The sequence below is a fragment of the Macaca mulatta genome, chromosome 7 (genome assembly GCF_049350105.2).
Source record: "Macaca mulatta isolate MMU2019108-1 chromosome 7, T2T-MMU8v2.0, whole genome shotgun sequence".
NCBI classification, from domain to species: domain Eukaryota; kingdom Metazoa; phylum Chordata; class Mammalia; order Primates; family Cercopithecidae; genus Macaca; species Macaca mulatta.
In genome coordinates this window covers 90486554-90507633 of record NC_133412.1, presented here as the reverse complement: position 1 = coordinate 90507633, position 21080 = coordinate 90486554, and the positions used below count along the sequence as shown (strand labels likewise).

General features: G+C 49.1%; 1 protein-coding gene across 4 annotated transcripts in view; it reads left to right on the top strand.

Annotated features, from left to right (window-relative positions):
• The window catches only part of ADAMTS17 (ADAM metallopeptidase with thrombospondin type 1 motif 17), a 362991-nt gene that overhangs the window by 221409 nt on the left and 120502 nt on the right, over positions 1-21080 (top strand). For all 4 annotated transcript variants that reach the window (XM_077940459.1, XM_077940458.1, XM_077940457.1 and 1 more), the window contains exons 13-14: positions 3939-4105; positions 11908-12035. In XM_077940459.1, the coding sequence (XP_077796585.1) occupies positions 3939-4105; positions 11908-12035 (295 nt within the window). The remainder of the gene's footprint in view (positions 1-3938; positions 4106-11907; positions 12036-21080) is intronic.

Here is a 21080-nt window from a genome sequence, read left to right as displayed (position 1 = left end):
GCCAATATATTTTGTTCTTTTGAATGAACCATACTTTCCTGTTTCTTTGTATGCCTTGTGATGTTTTCATTAAAAACTAGACATTCAAATCTTAGAATGTGGTAACTCTAGAAATAGGTTCTACCCCTTCTCCAGGGTGTTTTGTTTTGTTTTATGATTTAGTGGTATCCCTGGATCAGGAATCAACCTGAAGTGAAAGCTTAAGGTCTTGTCAGGTCTTGTTTGAGCCTGTATCTTTTCCTAGCAATTTCTGGTGGCTTTCTAAGTTCTCCTAGATGAAGTTGTTTTTAAATGTCTTTGTGCTTAAATTTCTGGCTCCTAAAAGGAAAAAGGAGGGAAATCCCCTTGAAATCCCCTGGAAGCCACTTCACCTGGTGGAGGTTACAACAATGTCAGCCATCTTCTGCATCTGCACCTTAACAACTGAAAGTGGCAATCAGCAGTCAGAACACAGAAATCAGATATTTGGAAGATACGGTCCTTATTGCTCACCCTGACTCCAGAAAGTTGCACCAGGAGCACAGACATAGCTGCCTGCCTTGGGGTGAAGGATGAGCAGTAACTGTTACCACACTAAAGGCTGAAATTGAGCAAAATTAACTGAAATTGACCTGGCTTTCCCCTGGAAGCTGCAAGCTTTCAAGTAGACTGCAGAGTTTCACAATAGTTTCTTCAGATAGTTTTTGCCAGTATGATTATTGTCTGGATGGAGAAATGGATTCCTGGTGCTTCCTCCTCAGCTCTCTTCCCTGACATCATTCCCTCTGTCGGTCATTTTAAGATAAGCTCTGATAATATAGTTCAACTCAGTTTACTACTTATTGAAGACTATCCTGTTCAATGCTCTCTGCTGAGAACACAGAACCCAGATATTTGGAAGATAAGATCCTTCCAAATAAGAGGAACAGGAGGAAGACAGCTCTCCATTTCATAAGGTTGGTGGAAAGCAACATAGCAGAAACCCAAACAAGATTTGGAGATGCTCTAGGTAGGAAGGAAAAATAGGGTGGAGGTGACCTCAAAGATGGACAGAGGGTTAGGAGGTGGGAAGTGGGGATTACGGGGTCTGTGAGCTAGATAAGGGGCCACATAGAGACTGCCTGTTGGAGAAGTTGTCAGGGAGAAGCAGCAGCATAAGCAGATCTGGAGGGAGGTGTGCCAAGGCACGTGTCGTATCCCATGGGCTCCACCTCCAGACCCACTTTCTTCTGGATCCATTTCTCTTACATCATATCACATCACATCTCCTCTCCACCTCCTCACTGTCAGGGGTAGAGGTAATTGTTGTATGTGCGTTAGGCAGATGTAAAACTGGAGAAATCAGCTACTGGAAAGGGAGGAAACTGAAGCGTTAATGGAAACTCAGTAACAACTTAGGAAGTTAATCACATGTTGTTCACCAATCGCAGTCTATACTCGTGTGTAGGAAATGTAGCTTCCTTTATTCTTCTACAAACCCACCTAATTTGTATTTTTATACTCCCTTCCAGTCCATGTTGTGTTCCTCATGACTTCAGTGTCTGCCCTGCTTTCTCTGAGTCTGCATCTAAGTTCCATGCGGAGCATCTGGTCCCTGTGTTGTCTGGTTCCTTAGTTTCCTGGGGCTGCCATAACAAATGACCCCCAACCAGGTGGCTTCAACAACTGAAAGTTACTGTTGTACGATCCTGGAAGCTGGAAGTCCAAATTAGGGTGTCGACAGGGTTGGTTTCTCCTGAGCAATGTGAGGGAAAATCTGTTCCAGGCCTCTCTCCCAGCTTCTGGTGGCTTGCTGGCAATCTTTGGAGTATAGAAGGATTATCCCAGTCTCTGCTTTCATCTTCTCATGGTGTTCTCCCTTTGTGTGTGTGTGTGTGTGTGTGTGTGTGTGTGTATGTGTGTGTGTGTGTGTGTGTATCTCCAGATGTCCTCTTTTTATAAGGACACTTCATATTGGATTAGGGGCTCAACCTACTCTAGTATAGCCTCATTTTAACTAATTTTATCTGTATCCTGTTGGCCCTATTTCCAAATCCGGTTGCACTCTGAGGCACCAGTGGTTAGGACCTCTGCATAGAGTTTTGTGGGCCTAGTTCAGCCTGAAACATTGTGCCACGCTGCATCTGCTGCCTCTCTTGCTCCTTCTCTGGCGCCCACTCGTGGGGACTCACTTATTGCCAGGGTGATGTTTTTCCTGCTGATACATGTAGCTCTTGGGGGCCAGCCCCTCTCTGCTCCTTCCACGCTGTGCTTCGTGGCACAGGATTTGACTCATTCTGTCTGCCAGTGGTACCTGGGCCAGGGTTCCTGGGGAGGCTGCTGAGGCCCCTTCTGCCTAAACACACCAAGCAATCATTTCTCTGAAACTGATGCCTCCCTTGCTTTCTAGACAGGAAGCAGAACACAAGGCCCCTCTTTTCTCAGATTCCATAAACCTTCTAGAGGTTTAGCTGTTGCCTAACTTGAAGACCAGCAGAGCTCAGGGCCCCACTATGGGGCCACCAGTAGGTTTAATCTCTCTAGTTCTTCTCCTGGGGAAGGGAACTGTTTTCTGGTGTGTATGAGGTAGACAGAAGTATGAAAGGGGCCTTTCTCATCAGGATATTTTCTCCAAGACGTCTGTGTAGAGCAGGAGCTGGCAAACTTAAGGCCCGTGGGCCAAATCTGGCTCACCACCAGGTGTTCGATAAAGTTTTATTGGGACACAGCCATGCCTGTTCTTTTACATGTTATCTCTAGCTGCTTTTGTGCTACAGTGGCAGATGAGTGATTGGAGACTGTATGACCCACAAAACCAAAAATGTGCACTATCTGGCCCTTCACAGAAACAGCTTTTCAACCCCTGGTGTAGACCTTTATGACACAAAAGCCCAAAGGCTTCTGCCCTCTTCTGCTGTTATCTCTCTCCCCTAAAGCAACAATCGCAGGGTGGCCTTGCTCTCTGAACATGAAAAATGACAAAGGAAGAAAAAGAAATACACAACATGAAATGAATAGTGTGTCGAGGTGACATTTGGCCAACAGGTGTGTGTGATTTGTGGAAATTCATTGAGCAGAACAGTTTGGACGTGTGCCCTTTTCTTTCTTTCGTAGGCTGAATTTCAATAAAAAGTGTTGGGGGTGGGAGTGGATAAGAAATCTTATTCCATCATGATGACTTTGGCATCATGGAAATGAATGGAACCAGTGAGGTTGGCCAGGCCTGAGTCCTCCAAGGACACCCTGGGGCCTTGCAGAAGCACAGGGCAGAGCCATGCTTTGGCCAGCCAGGCCCTCACACGTGTGGACTTGGCCAGTGAACACAGCCTGGGTCTCCAGAATGGCTTAAAACCCCAGCCTCGGCACAGAGCATCTAGGACCCAAGACCACAGCATTGACCATGTGTGTTCTCACACCTGCCTACGCAAAGGTAGTGCAGCCCGGATCTAACTGGTCTTCACTCGAAGCCCATGAGCAGGTGAACTCCTTGTTCTTATTCTTTTCATTATAAAGTAAACGATCTATGTATTTAGGCATGAAACTTAACCTCCAGAGTATACCTGGGGGCCATTTACAGGTCTTCATGTCAGAGAAGACCCCTGCAGAACACACACACACACACAAACACACACACACTCCAAAAATGTCCTTTGGGTTTTCAGTGTTACCCATGGCCAAATTTTAAGTTCAGATCAGATGAAGGACGCAATGGGTGGATCTTGCTGAACTGATGCTCACTGCCTTCTCTTTCCATATGACCTTGATTTGCAGTTCTCAGATGCACCTTTCAGAGGGTTCACTTAAACATGCCGGCAATGTGGGTCTGGGATTGTGGGCATTTGGTCTGTAACAGCAGAGAGGGGGTGGCTTTGGAAACCTTGCCCTGCCCTCCCCCGCTCCTGGCAAGAGAGACAGAAACACAGCTCTCCTGCTCTTTAGTCGCACCATCTGGTTAATGCAGACCTTCGTCTTCCTTCTAGCCCTGGGCCTGGAGGCACACACTGCCCGGGTGCCAGTGTGGAACACGCGGTCTGCGAGAACCTGCCCTGCCCCAAGGGTCTGCCCAGCTTCCGGGACCAGCAGTGCCAGGCGCACGACCGGCTGAGCACCAAGAAGAAAGGCCTGCTGACAGCTGTGGTGGTTGATGGTAAAGGCATATGGCATGTCCTTGCATGGCAACCTCCTATCCTCCCCGAGGAACATACAAACCACCTAGGGAAGCCGGGGAGCATCCCTTTCCCAAACCAACCCAGCAAGACACTCCAGTCCTCTGCCCAAGTTAGCTGCAGCCCAACTTTGTAAGTTGTGGGGCTGACCTTGAATGACCCAACTCTCTGAGATGTTCCAACTGCAGCTGTTGAAGCAGGCAGCAGGCCAGGTGCATCCTCCAACTCCATTTGTAGCGAGGAGGCTGTGCTGGCATCCTGCCCCTGGCGCCGTGTGTAGAGGGACCCAGGATAAGCTGAGGAGACCGAGACTTTACAGGAGCATCCCAGTGTGTTGGTGTGGCTGCTGTCTGGCTTTCCATTGCAGATGCTTCCCTGTATTGCTTCTCTTGGTTTATTTTGTATTGGCTCTTAATCCTTGGCTAGGATGTTGGGGGACATTTTGAGAATAGTTTACAACTTGGGAAAGATGATAATAAGCACAGGTCACATTTTCTTTCCAAGAGCTTTCTCCTGAATCAAGAGGCTCTGCCCCATTGGGCCGCTGCCAGCATTTCCAGTAGCTGATGAAGTACTAGGTGGTGTGTCATGTATACATTTGTAATGTCTGCTTAATTAGTGTCCTTAATAGATAAGGACACCCCAGGGCCCACCTCAGGGTTGTTGTTGTTTTTTTCTTTTTTCACCTAAAACCGTTCTTCTCTAGGAAACAAGACTTTGTGTTATAGTGATGACATATGAGCCCGTTTATCCGTATGTCACGTACAAGACACAAGTTAGCTCTACCTACATTGTCTTGTTTAATACGCAAAACAAGCTGTGCAGAAGATCAGAGGGAGTGAGGTTACAGGACTCCTCTCAGCGCCTGCAGCTGACAAGAGGCCAGGGCGGGAGCTGACCCCAGTTCCAGAGCGGCTGACTCACAGAAAATAGGCAGCTGTCATCTGGCTTCCCACACTTGAAGAAGACAGACAGCATGACTTCATGGGGTGAGGGAGCTTGAAGAAGAACTCAAGAAACTGGGCCCGATTTTTAGACAGCCTCAAAAATGTTTTGCAGAAGAATGACGTTCGGATGCCAGGTCTTTTGTTTCTTCCCCGTGATGGGAAGAGCCTTTGAAATCTGCATTCAGTGGTCTGCGATTGCAAGTTCAAGTGTGCATAGCTGTGTGAAGGTAGGCCCAGGCATCTCTGGAGTAGCAGCCTCAGATCTGCAGCTTTTACTCTAACAGCCTGACCCATCCTCTTTGAGCTGACTCGTAAAGCAACATGTGATGCTCTAAACTGTAGCAGATAACACCAGCCCACTCAAATGAGGACTCATTTAAAAGTATTGGGGAGCCCCTGTCATTCTCCTTTTTTAAAAAGAACACCACCTTCGGGGACTGTGTAATGTAGCTGTGCCATCAGCTCGCCAGCAGAATTCAAGAGAAACATGGCCTTTGCACACTGAACTTTCCCTGCAGATGAGGGAGAGAGGAGACCTGCCCTCCTCAAAAGAACGAGTGACTAGAGCCATGCACTTGCACGTGGACCTTTGCCTCTCTCTGCCTGGCCATGAATCGGATGCAGGAGGTGGCAGGAGGCAGCAGGAGACTTCCCGCTGTGTCAGGCACACCCAGACCCCGAATTGGAAGCGAGAGAGCTGCCATTTGGTTCTCATGAGAAGCAGCCCTGAATCCGAACCTTCAGCTTTCCCCAGCATGCCAGATAAAGATGCTTTTAGACCTCTTTACTGTCCGCTCCCACTTTGCAGGAGCAAGAAGAGGTCAGGTCTGGGACAGATTCGCGCTCTTCAAATTTCAGCTCAACTTTGTGCACCAAGTTGTTCTTTCCCTGGTTGCCTGCTTCAGTTTTCAATGCTCCTGTCTCATTTATTCAACACAGAAATCCCACTTAAATGTCTGTTTTTCCACAGTTTTCTCCAAGTCCAGATTAAACTTCTGTTTTCCTTCTGACCGCTTTTGGATGGCTGGACTCTCTGGTTGCCTTATCACCACAGTGGCTGGGACTTCAGTCTGCCCAGATCCTCCACCCAGGAAGCCTTGCGGTGTGGCTCTTTGGGGAGCTGCTTGGATTGGGAATGTGACCTTTCACCCACTTACTTTCTGTTTCTCTCTGCCTAAGTCATAAGTTACTGTCACTAGAGTGCCACCGCCTTTGATCTGAAAAGAGCAGCCCTGTTTGATAAGGATAGCTAACAGGCAGTAAGTATCTCGCGTTTGAAGGAGAGACCCCACGCCCGGGGCTTTGCACAGGTAGCTCGACACGTCCTCCTCTGGGTTAGAATTGCCCTGACTTCTTCCATCTGCAGTTGCATTTCTCTCTCAAATACAAACAGAAGCCAGCACTTTTAAAAGGAGCATTTCCTAAAGGGTAAAAACAAAATAATAAAGGGCCAATTTAGAAGGCAGGAGGAGAATACGGATTATAAGTGTTCCTCTGAAAACTCCATGTATAAAAGGCACAGTTCTAGCTGAGCCATGATAGGAACGATTCCTGTGGTTGGGCTCCGGGCTCTTCTGAAGCCCATTATGACTGCCCTATTCATAGCAGTGCTATCGCCGCGGAATTCTTTGGCGAGTGACGCACAGTTCAAGAGAAGGGAAGCTAAATTTTTTTCTTTTTTTTCTCTCCCTTTTTTAAAAAGAAAAAGGAATTCTTGCAGAGGTAGATTTTCCAAGCGAGGATTCAGGACCACAAATCCATCCCACCTCCAAAAGAAGACAAAGACCCTCCTTAGAAAATATTTCTAAGTGGAAAAGCCTTTAGACAGAAACCCATTGAGATGGCCCACTGCCAAACCCACCCTGTTTCTGCTTTTCCCGTGGAATCTAATTGAAGTGGAAACCTTCAAGAGTTCAGTCCTCCCTGCCCAGGCCAGCAGGCCGCGGGCCCACTGAAGTGTCGGAGAGCTTGGCAAAGGCTGCGTCTGGACGTGGCTGTGCGTTCCCAGCTCCTCCTGCCTGGTACAGCAGAACCCCCCAGGTCTGAGCCTCTGTGGGGATGAAGGGCGTGATGGTTAGGACTCTGACTCCAGCTCCGCCTAAACCAGCTGGGGCTGCTTAATGAAAAGGAGGGAAGCTGTTGCAAAGCTGAAGATGTCAGGACCTTAGCGCGGTGGTCTCTGCAGCTTGTGTTTGGCAGTCACACCCCCATGCACCCACTGCACTGGCTTTCTCAGAACTTGTCCACGTGCAAGCTGGCAGGGTAGCCCACGGCACCTCTTATGTAAATCCACATCCCGTATCCACATCCTTTTCGGCCACATACATTTCAGGTTGCAGAGCATTTTATGTGTTCAAAAGGTAATAATGGTGCACCAACCAAATACTTGTATCACTGGTGGGTTCCAGGAAAGCACCCCATAGTCAGACACGCGGGTCTGTCCACCAGGTAACCTCATTAAGGGGGATACTAACACTACCAAGAGCTCACATCAGTCCAGGCTGGTTTTGCTGCCAAATGTGTTTGCCACAAATGGAAGACAACACTTACAGTTTTCGGAGCTTTTTGGATTTCTGAATTACATATAAAGGAGTGTGGCCTTCTTTGGGATCCATCAAGCATTTGCAGACATGACTTCTCTGCATCTGAATTTCAGTACTGAGTTCCCAGGAAAGAGACAAGGAATAGGCCAGCTATGGACAGGCACTCACTGCTGGTCAAATCCACAGAGGCCTGTCTGCCGGGGACTGATGAAGGGGCCGGGGTGGGCAGCTTTGGGAACAGGAGTCTAAGTAGCCCCTTCAGCATGTGTCCCCCACAGAGGACCAGGGAGAACTTGGATGAATGCTGTGATGAACTCAAAATAAAGCAGTGTCTCCACCATACTAAGACCTTCTAACTGCTGGCCTAGAGAGAGAGAGAGAACAGTGAGACTACTGAGAGCCACGAGTGTCTTCTTCACTGCAGAGGAATGTTTCAAACCTCCAGCGGGCACATGTGACCATGTGGCTCCCAAGCTTCTGAGCCCATCTTCCCTGCCCTGCCTGTGACCTCCTCCAGCCAAGCGGAAGTCCTAATGCCAGGCAGGCCAGCAGGAAGCCAGACTGGCTCCAGGCTTTGCAGCATCAGTCAGAATTCCATCTGAGCACACACCAGCCATGCAGATGGCACGTTCCAAGCTTCCTTCCTTCGTGTGTGGTTGTATAACTTTTAAGAAAATGTGATCTCCTTCTGTACTACTGGGAACGTAAGAGTGTTGATGCTGTGCCCAAAGCTGAATCCCACCACCTCATGTTATTTATTGGGGTCTTATTCCTGGAGATTAATCTCCCACCTAAGGCAGCCTGGAGGGAAATAGAGAATTTTGAGGAATTTGGAGCCTCCTCCGCACATTTTAAGAACCTTATCCTTTGGGAGATCATGCCATATAGTTTGCTAGAGGTGTGGGTACCCTGAATTCCAAGCAGAGGCCTCAAAGAGAAGATGGACAAATGGAGAATTCTGATTGAGCAGGGAAGGGAAGCCCCACCTCTAGACTCTGTTCTGGAGCCCGAGTGTCCCCGGCTATCCAAGCTGTGGAGGGCACTGTCTGCATGTGAGAGAGTTGCATGCAGGTGGAGCTGAGCGTTCCTTCCTGCGAGGCTCATGGCCAGCATCCCTTCAGCTGAGGTTGGCCTTCCTGCTTTGCAGAGTCCACATTTCTCTGCTCACCCTAAAGAGTCCAGATAAACAGCCTTCATCCTTTTCAAGTCTGGCCTTTCTAACTTGCCTCAAAAACAGCCTCTGCGTTTCTACCCAAGTCCCACTTCCACTTCTGCTCAAATCAGAGGATACACTCAGAAGCCAGAAACATGCATGAAACTGATGATTTGTTTTTAGCAATGCTACTTTGCTCTTGATAATTTTGGCCTTAGGAGTTCTCAGTTTAGAGAGGAAATTGCGATGATGGAAAAAGAACCAGGCTGGAGCCAAGAGGCTGGGGCGTGGCCCACCAACTGCAGACAGTCGAGCACTTTCTGTGAGCCCTGTGTGCATGTCTGTATAATGGAACGATGACAGCACCCACCTGAAATGAATAGACAGTGCTTAGCATGCTGCCTGGAACACAGTGATAGTAAATGTCATTTATGATTTCGTCATCCTTACTACTGTTGAACAATTCACCTCAAAGCTCAGTTACTCCCAGTACTGAGTCTACATTTCAGTCTGAAGGTAATTAAAATCCACTTCAGCCAAGGGACCCTTGCTTTCAATGAAACAGTAGAGGCAGCCCAGTATGTGGAGTAGACCCCACGCTGCGGGCTGTGTTGCTCTATGTCTCCCACCAGCTCCCCAAGATGCTTGGGGAACCTCAGGGCCCCAGAGGGTACCTCAGTGACCCTGTCAAGCAAGCTCCCTCAAGCTAATCTCAGTGTACGTCTCCATCTTCCAGAGTTCTCCTTCCACCAGCCACCTCCTGTGGTCCTTCCCTGCAAATGGAAGGACAGCTGCCCCTAGCCTGCCAGCACAGGAAATGAGTCATTCCTTCCAGGCTGCACCCAGCCCTCCGACAGCTCCCATCAGACCTGTCACATGTGGCTTCATCCTGGATTTGCTATGCACTTGTCCATGAGCCCACTGGGGCCTTCAGAAGCAAACATCACATGTCTGTCTTTCCCCAGAAATGCCCCCAGAGTGCCTTGTATGAGGGAGGGGCTCAGCCCCTGCTTGGTGAATGGATATATGGTGAGGCATCGTTACTCTGCTGTCCTGGGAAGCTTAAGATCTCCAGTCTACTCTCGAGCAGATGTTTTCCCCCACAGCTAACTGGAAGAACTGAGTGAAGCATTGCCACCACACTCCTGGAGCTTCTTTCCAGTGCTGTAAGACAAGATTTCCTACGGAGCCTGCTCAGCAGCAGAGCTTCGTGGGACAGAAGGCCTGGAAAGCGACCAAACACAGGGGTGGTTTAGTCCTCCAATCACAAGACAGCACATCTGCCCTGACGAGAACTCTGCCAAGGTCCTCCGAGGCCAGGTCGGCTCAGAAGCCTCTCTCTGTCCCTGTTCTTGCTAGCCCCAGGCCACCAGAAGGACCCACTGAGGAGGCCTGGTGGAGAAGACAAAGAGCAGCAAGGAGGATGAAGGTCTTTGACTCTCCCCCTGTGCAAAGTAACCACATAGATAGCATTAGGGTAAGGTGAGTGAGAAAAAGAGAGAGGGGAAAAATGCATTCCTCTTGCTCAGTTACTTACAGAAGAACAAAATCTATTAAACCTATTTGTTCAAAAATATATACTGAGTCTTGCCGGGCGCAGTGGCTCATGCCTGTAATACCAGCACTTTGGGAGGCAGAAGTGGGCAAATCACAAGGTCAGGAGGTCGAGACCATCCTGGCTAACACATTGAAACCCCATCTCTACTAAAAATACAAAAATTAGCTGGGCATGGTGGCGGGCACCTGTAGTCCCAGCTACTCGGGAGGCTGAGGCAGGAGAATGGCGTGAACGTGGGAGGCGGAGCTTGCAGTGAGCCGAGATCGCGCCACTGCACTCCAGCCCGGGCAACAGGGCGAGACTCTGTCTCAAAAAACCAAACTCTGTATATGTGTATATATATATACACACACACAGACACATACACACACACATATACGTATATATACGTATATGTATATGTATATATACGTATATGTGTGTGTATATATACGTATACGTATATGTGTATATAGGTGTATATATATATACACACACACATATATACACACACACACACACACACACACACACACTCTCTGAGTCTTTCTGTGAGCCAGGTCCTGGGCCCAGTGTGGGGACAAAAAATGAAAGCTTAAGTCCCCGGCCCTCTAAGAGCTCACAGACTCAGCATTACTTCAATCTGAAGATGATTAAAAGTCATCCCTCTCACACTCCTTTAGCAGTGGGACCTGCCTTATAATAAATCCCTTCATTTTTGGGAGGTGCCCAGACAATTCTAGGACAACAGGCAGATGCTGGCGCTTTAATGGAGGTGTGTGCACAGTGCGTGTGGAGATGCTAGTCCTACCCCACGTCAGAGCTGGCTTGAGGGAAGAGCTGCAGGGTGGAAGCTTCCAGGGCAGTAGAAGGCAAGGTGCTGCAAGGGATTTCCAGGCAGAGAGAGCATCCTGGGCAAAGACTTGGGAGCTGGGCGTGTTCTGGGAGGTCACGTGTTTTTAGGAGCAGGGGAAACCCAGGTTTCCATCCTGGCTGAGTGCACATGCGGCTCATGTAAGTTGTCCTAGCAGCCCGCATGTCCCCTTTGTCTCCCTTACTCCCACTCACTTCCTTCTGGCATCTCCATGCCCCGTAGCACAGCTCTGCAACTGTCACCCAGCAGCTAGGGGAGCACTAAAGCTCTTACCAAAGCTACTGTCATGGAGACCCTGGGAGCCACTCCCCGCCCTCGGAGCCATTCTCGTTCACCTTCCCCTCCCCCTGCCTTCGCGCCCCTGCTATAAGAGTGGCTCCGCTCACCCTTGACATGTATTCAACTAGAGATTAGCACACAACTATTCCTTTGTTCAGCCGGATATATTTGATGCCTTAAGAGAAAGGAAATGCTGTATCATTGCAAAGGATAGAGAGATGAGAAAAGGCAGCCCCACAGAGCTCAGACCTGCGCTGTCATTCCCGAGACTGTGGGTCTTTCTCCACTTGCTGTTTAGAGGAGCTGGAGCCTGTACCTGAGCTCATGCACCTTTATTGGCTTGTGCCGACCTCTCTTCCTCAGGGTTTCCCACTGCCCACATGTACCTGCGCCCTGCATGGCCCACGCACACCTTCCCATGTCAACGTCCCCCAACCTTTCCCTCCTCAGATAAGCCATGTGAACTCTACTGCTCACCCCTCGGGAAGGAGTCCCCACTGCTGGTGGCCGACAGGGTCCTGGACGGCACACCCTGCGGGCCCTACGAGACCGATCTCTGCGTGCACGGCAAGTGCCAGGTGACGTACTTCTTCAGTCCTTGGTGGGGCTTTGGAGAAGAGACTCTCTCTCCCCAGACAGGGAGTGGGGTAGAGCAGAGGTCTCAGGAGGCCTCGGGGAGTGGATTTTCTTAGGAAGGCACCCAGCGATGCCGCCTCCTGCAGCCAGCGTTGCCTGGCGCACCACCTCTAGCTCAGTAATGACTGAGCGCTAGGCCAACAAGGAGTGGAGGTGGCTGAAAGAACAGGCGCAACATATTCTAAGACTGAAAATTGCTTTAGACATCATGACTAAGACGAAGGTAGGCAGGGTACTAAGATGCACCTAAAGGATGTCTGCACAGGCCAGGCTCTGTTTAGTGCAAAAGAGACGGCGGAACTGAGCCAATTCCTGTGCAGGTAACGCCAGGCAGATAGATGCGCCCAGCTGTCGGGGGGCACCCATCTACTGGTATATAGTCCCAAAGGCATTGAGGGCTGAATGGCCATGACTGGTTAGAACAGAGATAAAAATCATTTGAGAAAAGAAAGAGAGGCCGGGTGTGGTGGCTCAAACCTGTAATCCCAGCACTTTGGGAGGCCGAGGCAGGAGGATCATAAGGCCAGGAGTTCAAGACCAGCCTGGTCAACATGGTGAAACTCCGTCTCTACTAAAAATACAAAAATAAATTAGTTGGGCATGGTGGCGCACACTTGTAATCCCAGCTACTTCGGAGGCTGAGGCAGGAGAATTGCTTGAACCTGGGAGGCAGAGGTTGCAGTGAGCTGAGATCGTGCCACTGCCCTCCAGCCTGGGCAACAGAGCAGGATTCCATCTCATCAAAAAAAAAGAAAAGGAACACGGGAAGAAGGAAGGAAGCTTGCCCTCCACCTATATTAACCCCGCGCAAGCTGGGGGCCACCTGTAGCCCTTACCCTCCCCAGCTGGGGCTCCTGGCCTGGGGTAGCAGAGGTGACTCCGTGCTCCCATTTTGTCCCTCAGAGTGAGCACCTCCTGAGGTGGTACAGCAGCTGGGATAGGGGGTGGGTGTCAAGAAGCTGTGTATTTTCCATGCCTAGAGGGGCGTGACACCTCACTTATGCCACAGGCACCATCCTCCCTGATGACTTGGGTCAAGCTGGGCATGTTGTGAGAGAGCCCCAGCATCTTAGCTTGGGCATCTGTAATGACGCACCATACACCAGGCAGCTTATGAACAACTGACATTTATTACTCACAGTTCTGGAAGCTGGGAAGTCCAAGATTGAGGCATTGAGGCACGGGCAGATTTGGGATCTGATGAGGGGCTGCTTATCATAGACAGCGTTTCTTGCTGTGTCCTCGCATGGTGGAAGGGGCTGGGGAGCTCTCTTGTGAGTCTCTTCCCTGAGGGCCCTAATCCTGTTCTTGAGGGTTCTGCCCTCATGTCCCAGTCACCTCCCAAAAGATCCCACCTCCTAACACCATCACCTTGAGGGGTGATGATTCAACATATGGATTTGAGGAGACACAAACATGCAGACCACAGCACCCAGGGAGCCCTCTGCCCTCGCCACACACACCTGTTCCCGTCATCCTATGGCCATGTTCCCTCAACTGTGTCCTCCACTGGGGAGCCCACCAAGAGCTAGAGACGATGGCAGCTCCTGATGTCTGGAGCAGGCAGATCAGTGACAGGATCACCATGCATTGCCCTCATGGAACTGTGGCTGAGACAGATGCTGGCTTCCAGGTGTCAGGTCCTCTTGCCCATGTGGACAGCAGATCCGTTTATGCTCTTTGCTTGCTCAGTGCCTAGCAGAGTGCATAGGCATCAATGTTTTAGTGTGCATGACAAACAGAACAAGAGGAAGCAAGGCATAAAGGCGGACACAGACACAACTTCCAGGGTGATTGCTGCAGCAAACTGTTTCAACCCAAACAGATGTTTTTTTCCTGCTAAGGCCAAATCAGTCTGAAACTGGGATTTTTCAGGGAAAAGTTTGACAAGACCCAGACTCCTTTGGCACTGCCTGGCTGTGTTATCAAATACAGATAAGTGTGGGTGATAAGCGCCTGGTGCCCGAGAGTCTTGGCACAGCAGCCTCACAGGGAGGGAGGCAGTGATGAGTGGTTGAGCTGGCCCCTCTTGGCTGCTTCCTTGTAACAAACAACGTCCAAGGCCCTGCCCCTCAGGCACTATGGACAAAGCCCTTGTCATTGTTACTGAAATGAGGCATTGCTGATGGTTCTTGGTGAACTTCTAACCAGTCAAGTGCAGGGCTGGTGTCCTTCCGAAATTACACACTTGCACAGACCATCCTGCTGAACGACTTAACGTTCCTCCCAAGTTAGAGTTCTTGCACCCTTTAGAGCAGCACCAGCCAAGCCACCGCCAGCCTCTGCCAGCATCTTCTGCAGCGTTCTTGCCAATGGGGAGGCATTTCTAAGAATCCTGAAATTCTCTAGCCAGTGGGGTCTGTGTTACTGGCTGGACATAGTTTCTGCTCTGTGTGATCTGTGCCAATGGGCCCCATCCATGACCTTGGTTTTAATCATAGCCTTTTCAACTAGTGGATGTTCTCCATACTATGACAATGAAACCTTTAGTCAGTGGAATCAAAGACAAGATGCTGCTCAAGGCATTTGAATGGCCTAAGTCTGTAGTCATCAGGATACCACTGAGCCCAACCGTGTTCTGCACTTGGGTGTTATCTTAGTCAATTCAGGCTGCTCTAACAAATACACTAGACTGGGTAGCTTATAAGCAACAGACATTTATTTCTCAACGTTCTGGAGGCTGGAAATCCAACATCCAGGGGCAGGTGTTATTCGGTTCTGGTGAAGGCCCACTTTCATGCTGTAGACTGCTGCCACTCTGTGTCCTCACATGGCATAAAAAGAGCTAGTATCCAGGAATGGTGGTGTAGGCCTGTAGTCCTAGCTACTCTGGAGGCTGAGGTGGGAGGATCACTTCAGCCTGAGAGGCGGAGGTTGCAGTGAACCAAGATTGTGCCACTGCACTCCAGCCTGGGTGACAGAGTGAGAGGATATCTTTAAAAAAAAAAAAAAAAAAAAAAAACCTTTTCTTGAGGCCAGGTGTGGTGACTCACACCTGTAATCCCAGCACTTTGGGAGGCTGAGGCGGGCAGATCACTGGAGGTCAGGAGTTCTAAGACCAGCCCAGCCAACATGGTGAAACTCCATATCTACTAAAAATACAAAAAAATTAGCTGGGTGTGGTGACGGGTGCCTGTAATCCCAGCTACTCAGGAGGCTAAAGCAGGAGAATTGCTTGAACCTGGGAGGTGGAGGATGCAGTGAGCCGAGATTACACCATTGCACTCCAGCCTGGGCGACAGAGTGAGACTCCATCTCAAAAAAATAAAAATAAGAGAGAAAGCTAGCTCCCTAGCCTCTTCTTACAAAGGCACCAACACATTCATGAGCTCTACCCCTTCTTGACCTAATCACCTCCCAGAGGCTTCACTCCCAAATACTATCACGTTGGTATGAACGGTTCAATTTATGAATTCTAGAAGACACAAACATCCAGTCCATTGCAGATGTGATGGGAGTGACATTGGGGTGCACGCCTTCCTGTTCCCAGATGGCACTCCATCCCCAGGACCAGCCCCAGTCTATCTCCAGTGCCTCCACCATTGTCATCATCATTGCAGGAATTGGCTGGCACCTGCACTGCGCCTCACATTAATCAAGTAGAGTCACCGGGGTGCGCAGGTGCAGATGGAGGCACCTTTCATGATGCTCAGTGGTGGTCTCTTGTTCCTTGGGAGACTTACCCTGCCACTGCAGAGACCCTGCCTGCCAATTCTTGAAAGCACCATCTCCCGGGTAGCTGCACCCTGGTAACCCGCTGCCTCTGGGCAGTCCACCAGTCTTTGCAAAAGAGCCACCATCCTGACGGGTGGCAACAGCACCTGCCTGCATGCACCTCTCCAGGTTAAAACCCTGAGAAACAACCTGCTTTCTGAAGGAAGTTAAAAAGCCATCTGCTATTGGTTTAACAGTACTTTCTTCAGACAGATACTGTAAAGATTAACCTCAGCCCACTCTTAAATCGATGCTCACAAAACTCCAAATTATTAGTCATAGTTAATGAACTTTTATAAAAATCGAGCATTCTTAAATAAGATCACAAATTCAATTCAAATATAGTACTTACGTCTTGTTGCAGTAATTGCCAAGATGGAACATTCTGGATTCCTGTGGCATTTGTGAATGCATAAAGCAAGAAAAAAATGGTTAAGAAAAATAATAGTAATTGTAATTTTAAAATCTCAGGGGCCTAATGAGTGGAGAGTCTGTATCCATTGGTAATAATTGTCTAATTACAACGGATTAAACATACACATCACCCACATTTTATGCGAGACAGCACTCACAGAAATATTGCTGCGGTTTGCCTACTAGCGTTTCCCTCTCTTTCCCCTTCAGCTATAAATTGTGCTATTTTGGGGTAACAGACGGCATTCTGGGAAATGTCGAGGAACGTAGTAACTAGTTGGTAGGGGATGAGAGGCTTCAAAATGGCATTTTGAGTAGATTCCACTACGCTTCAAATAGGCTGATTCAAACCATAACATGAAACATGGAAATACCATTTTATTCTGTTTTTATGAGGACTGAATTAAGTTTCATTTCAGTGAGTCACAAATTACTTAACATGCTGAAATTAAACTTAACGGCACTCATAAAATTGGGAGGGAATTGGGGGAAGTAACACAAACATTGTATATTTTTCAGCAAGCCCCTATAAATCAAGAGTCCCATCATTAATGATTCCTACTGTTGGCCTCCAGAAGGAAAGAAACTGCGATAATAAGTCTCTGATACACAACTGCATCTGGAGCTGCTGACATGCAAAGAGTGAGTCCAGCTGACACACGGCTTTGCCCGTTGGACGGTGGACAGACCCAAATGTACCTGAGACCCAGCTATGCTTGCCTTACTGGTTTGTGCACACTTGTGGCCAACATTCTCCAATTCAGTTCCTACTTCCTTGGTACCATAATTTGTATACATATCCTGGGCTTGATGAATACCAAGCCAAAACACCTTCAGGGCCTGTTGACTTTCAGTGGAGGAATCGCATCTGATTAATCTGTGCTTCCCTATACCCTGGCCTAGAGGAAAGCCTTTAATGCATATTGAAAGAAGAGACCAGGTGCAGTGGCTCACACCTGTAATCCCAACAGTTTGGGAGGCCAAGGTGGGCGGATCACCTGAGGTCAGGAGTTCGAGACCAGCCTGGCCAATATGGTGAAACCCCGTCTCTACCAAAAATACAAAAATTAGCCGGGCATGGTAGTCCATGCCCGTAATTCCAGCTACTAAGGAGACTGAGGCAGGAGAACTGCTTGAACCCGGGCAGTGGAGGTTGCAGTGAACCAAGATCATGCCACTGCACTCCAGTCTGGGTGACAGAGAGAGAGAGATGCCATCTCAAAAAAGGAAAAAAAGAAAAAGAAAAAAAAAGTGGCTGGATGGATGGATTATGTGTTCTTAGGATTTCAGTGGTTCTGGAATCTGGAGCCCATTTCAATGGACCACTTTCATTGCCAGGAATTTATTGGCCTCCTATTTCATGTCCAGAGATTATCTATGAGGCAGGTAGAATTACTGGGGAAGTTTAGGGGAATTCAGAGAGACCCTGGTCTCAGAGGACCCCCAGGTAAAGCAGAGGTAACAAGCGTGCAGGAAAGCGTGCCTGGCACTTAAGCCTGGGTTTGCATCTTCACAATGCTCCTCACATGCTGCCTTTCCCTGCACCATGACCCTGCAGCTGGCATCTCTAACGTGTGTGACTGTGAGTGCCAAACCTTTATGGAGAGCAGTGCCTGAAACCCGAAGGCCGTTCCCTGCACCCCTTTTTTCTGATTAACCTCCCATGACAACTTCTGGTTGAAGCCGGCAGACCAAGCCACATGTTCCTGCCTCTTCCGTGCGGGACTCCACTAAACCAGCACAAACAGTGAAGGGAAGCAGGAGCCTCCAGGTGAAAGATCCCACCTCTTTCTGGACGACAGAAGTGGATGGAAGTGTCATGCAGGAACAAAGCAGCAGAGACCAGAGCTGGAAGAAGTGGAGAGTCGCAACTGAAAAGACAGCCCAACCGGAGAGTTGTGGGCTTGAGAATGGAGGGTCGGAAGTGAAGAGTGGGCTAAAAACAAGTCTGAGGGTGCATCACCATGCCGACGGTGTCTGACCCCACCCCACACTCAGAGCTTGTCAAGTAAAATGTTACGGAGCTGCTTTCCAGGGTCATGGAATGGACTGTTTGAGGAAACCCAGAGCAGGCAGGGAGGCCTCTGTGCTGAGGACGGCACCCAACCTTCTGAGTTGGAGTTAGAAATCAGTTTCCCTCCCACTAGTCACGAAAGGAAACCTACCATGCAGCTGTGCCCAGCTTCAAATGTAGATCTCCTTTGGTCGGCCTTTCTGTTGCTTTTACTCAAATATGAGTGGGCAACCAGACATCATCTGCTATTTGAAGAAAACCAGCAGCATGAAGGAGAAAGACCAAGAAAAACAAACAGAAAAAACTGACCCTGGCAGAAAATTGAGATAATTATGGAATTCTCCGTGCAGCCAAACTATCAAGCAAGCACGCAGGGAAACTAATTTTGAGACACAGAAGAACTCAGAAATTCTATTTTCCATGCCTCCGTTCTGCAGAAGTTACATGTAGTTTAGCAAAACAAGAATGAAGTCAAGAAAGAGGAAGATGGGCACTACAGGCCCTGGTGGCACTCACCCAGGAACCCAGTCAATCCTGGAGTCACGGCTGCGCAGCTGGCCTAAAATCTTCCCTTGCTTAAAAGTCATTCAAGAAGTCAGTGACCTCCCTCCAACAGAAGAGAGAGGATGAGGCAGTAGTTGGGAGATAGCTAATAAGTTGAAGAAAGCAAGTACTGCTTATTCCAGCGAGAAAAAAACAAGTACCATCAAAACTTATACAAGGAAGTCCCAATTCAAATATGAGAAAACTAAACTCCCCAGGCTGATAAGAGGTCATCATTTGTACGCACTTACTGAACACACATGTGCTTAACACCACACCAGCTACTGCGTGTGTCAGGGGATGGGGGAAGGCCAAGAATACAAAGAATTCTGAGACATAGTCCTCTATGTGCTTACGGTCGGTTAGGGAGATGACACATACGCACGTGGAAACCCAACGACCAGAGGTGAAGGCATGATTTAACAACCAAGAAGAGGTTCCTGCTTAGACATAGCAGAAAACACATAGGGTGGAATTTCGTTTATTCCTGCATCAGGTATTTGTTGATCACATTCCGAGTGCTGCACACCATAGTGTGTGCTGGGCTTTCATTGGGGAGCAGGACCAAGAGGATCCCTGTCGCTGTCCAACATACGGACAGACCATGTCAGGTCACAAACATGATCATTCCAGAGATTGGTATGTGTGAAGAAGAAAGGAAAATAGCACCATAGAGAGACCCAGTGGGGGACTGTGGCTGAGGAGGACAGTGAGCAGGTGGCATGGCAGGACTCTTAGAGGAGACAGCCTTTGAGGAAGAGCCAGCCTGACAGAGAGTGGGGGGCAAAGAGCTCCAGGCAGAGGGAAGCAAGAGGGAGACGGGTGCATTCCAGCAACAGAGGAGGGCGGGGGCTGGCACAAAGGAGCCAGGGCCCAGGCAGAATTGATGCAGAGGAGTGAAGTGATCTTGGTTATGGATAACTGATTCAAGTAGATCCAAGGAAATGAGTTAAGGGCTATTCCGGTCGCCCACCTGGCTGAGGGGTCATTGAGGGGGAGGGCCCGCAAGAGTGGGCTGGAGGAGGTTGGATTCACTGTGCATCTGGAGGGGGAAGAAGGGAGGTTGAGTTGGTGAGCAGCTGAGATGAGATCATGAAGGGTCTTAAATTCATATGTATGAACATTTCTGATAGGCAGTGGGGATCTGTGGCCACAGATCTTATCTCTTTTATCGTGTGGAAATTAGTCTGGCTGCAGGCAGGAGAAAAATGTTCCCATAGTTCATGTCCTCAGTAAGGAGGGTGTAAACTAGGGAGTGGAGGAGAACATGGAGGAGAAGTAGGCAATAGAGGTTTTCAGGGGACAAAAAACCCAAGCTCACCAACTAACTGGGTACATCCCAAAATAGAAAAGTCAGAAATGGCTTGGAGGTTTCAGGCTAGGATACCTGTCTGTCAGTTCCAAGACAGTGGCAGGGGGTGTCCAACTAGAATTAAGAAGTCAGGCAGCTTTGGAGGAGAAGTTGTTGCATTGAAAGTCTGGAGAGGTTGCTCAGCAGAGGCTTAGTAGTGAGAGCTAGGGTGGAGTGAGGGGAGAAGTGGGTTTAAGAGCTCTCTGCATGAGAGTGATGGCTGAAATAAGGAGAAGGTGAAATTACTAAGAAAGCAAAAAAGCAGAAGGAGCAGGGAGCCGCCAGGAAGCTACCTACTTTCAGGGAGTCAAAGAAGCAAGAGGAGGGAGGAGTCATCCAGGGGCTGGGAAGAGAATCAGAAAGGAGCCATCCTTGGCCTCTGGGGCGTCTTCAGGCACACGCTCTGAGGTGTCTGCTTGTTTCTACACTGGTGCCTCCCTCCACCTTACATGTCTTTATTCCCAGGTTAGGCACAGGCACCATGGATGAATAAATACGTGTACAACAAAGACAGGGTGGGTGTTAAACACAGCGGATGCTGAGAGCAAGAGGTGAAAGATGAGGCTGGAGACACGTCTACTAGGTGTGATGACCAGGAGGCTGTTGTCACTGGTTGTCTTCAACAGGGGCAAAGTTCCAGGGTGGAATCCAGGACTCAGACAGCCAAAGATGGACATTTCCCACTGTCCACGGCTCATCCTGTGCCCTCCTCAGCACCCGGATCTGAGCACTAAAGCTTTTCCATGTTTTTTTTTTTTTGCATGTTTCACAGGAGCTGTGTTGACCAGTAAAGAACTTGTGCTTTTCCCACCATTCCATCCCATACCATCCCATCCCATGCCTTTAATTATGCAGTGGGGCATTGGTCCCTTGGTCCTTTGGTGTCACACACACCCTGATTTAGCCGGCAGTACAGGGCGTGACCAGCAAATGCTGGCCAGGAACTTGAAG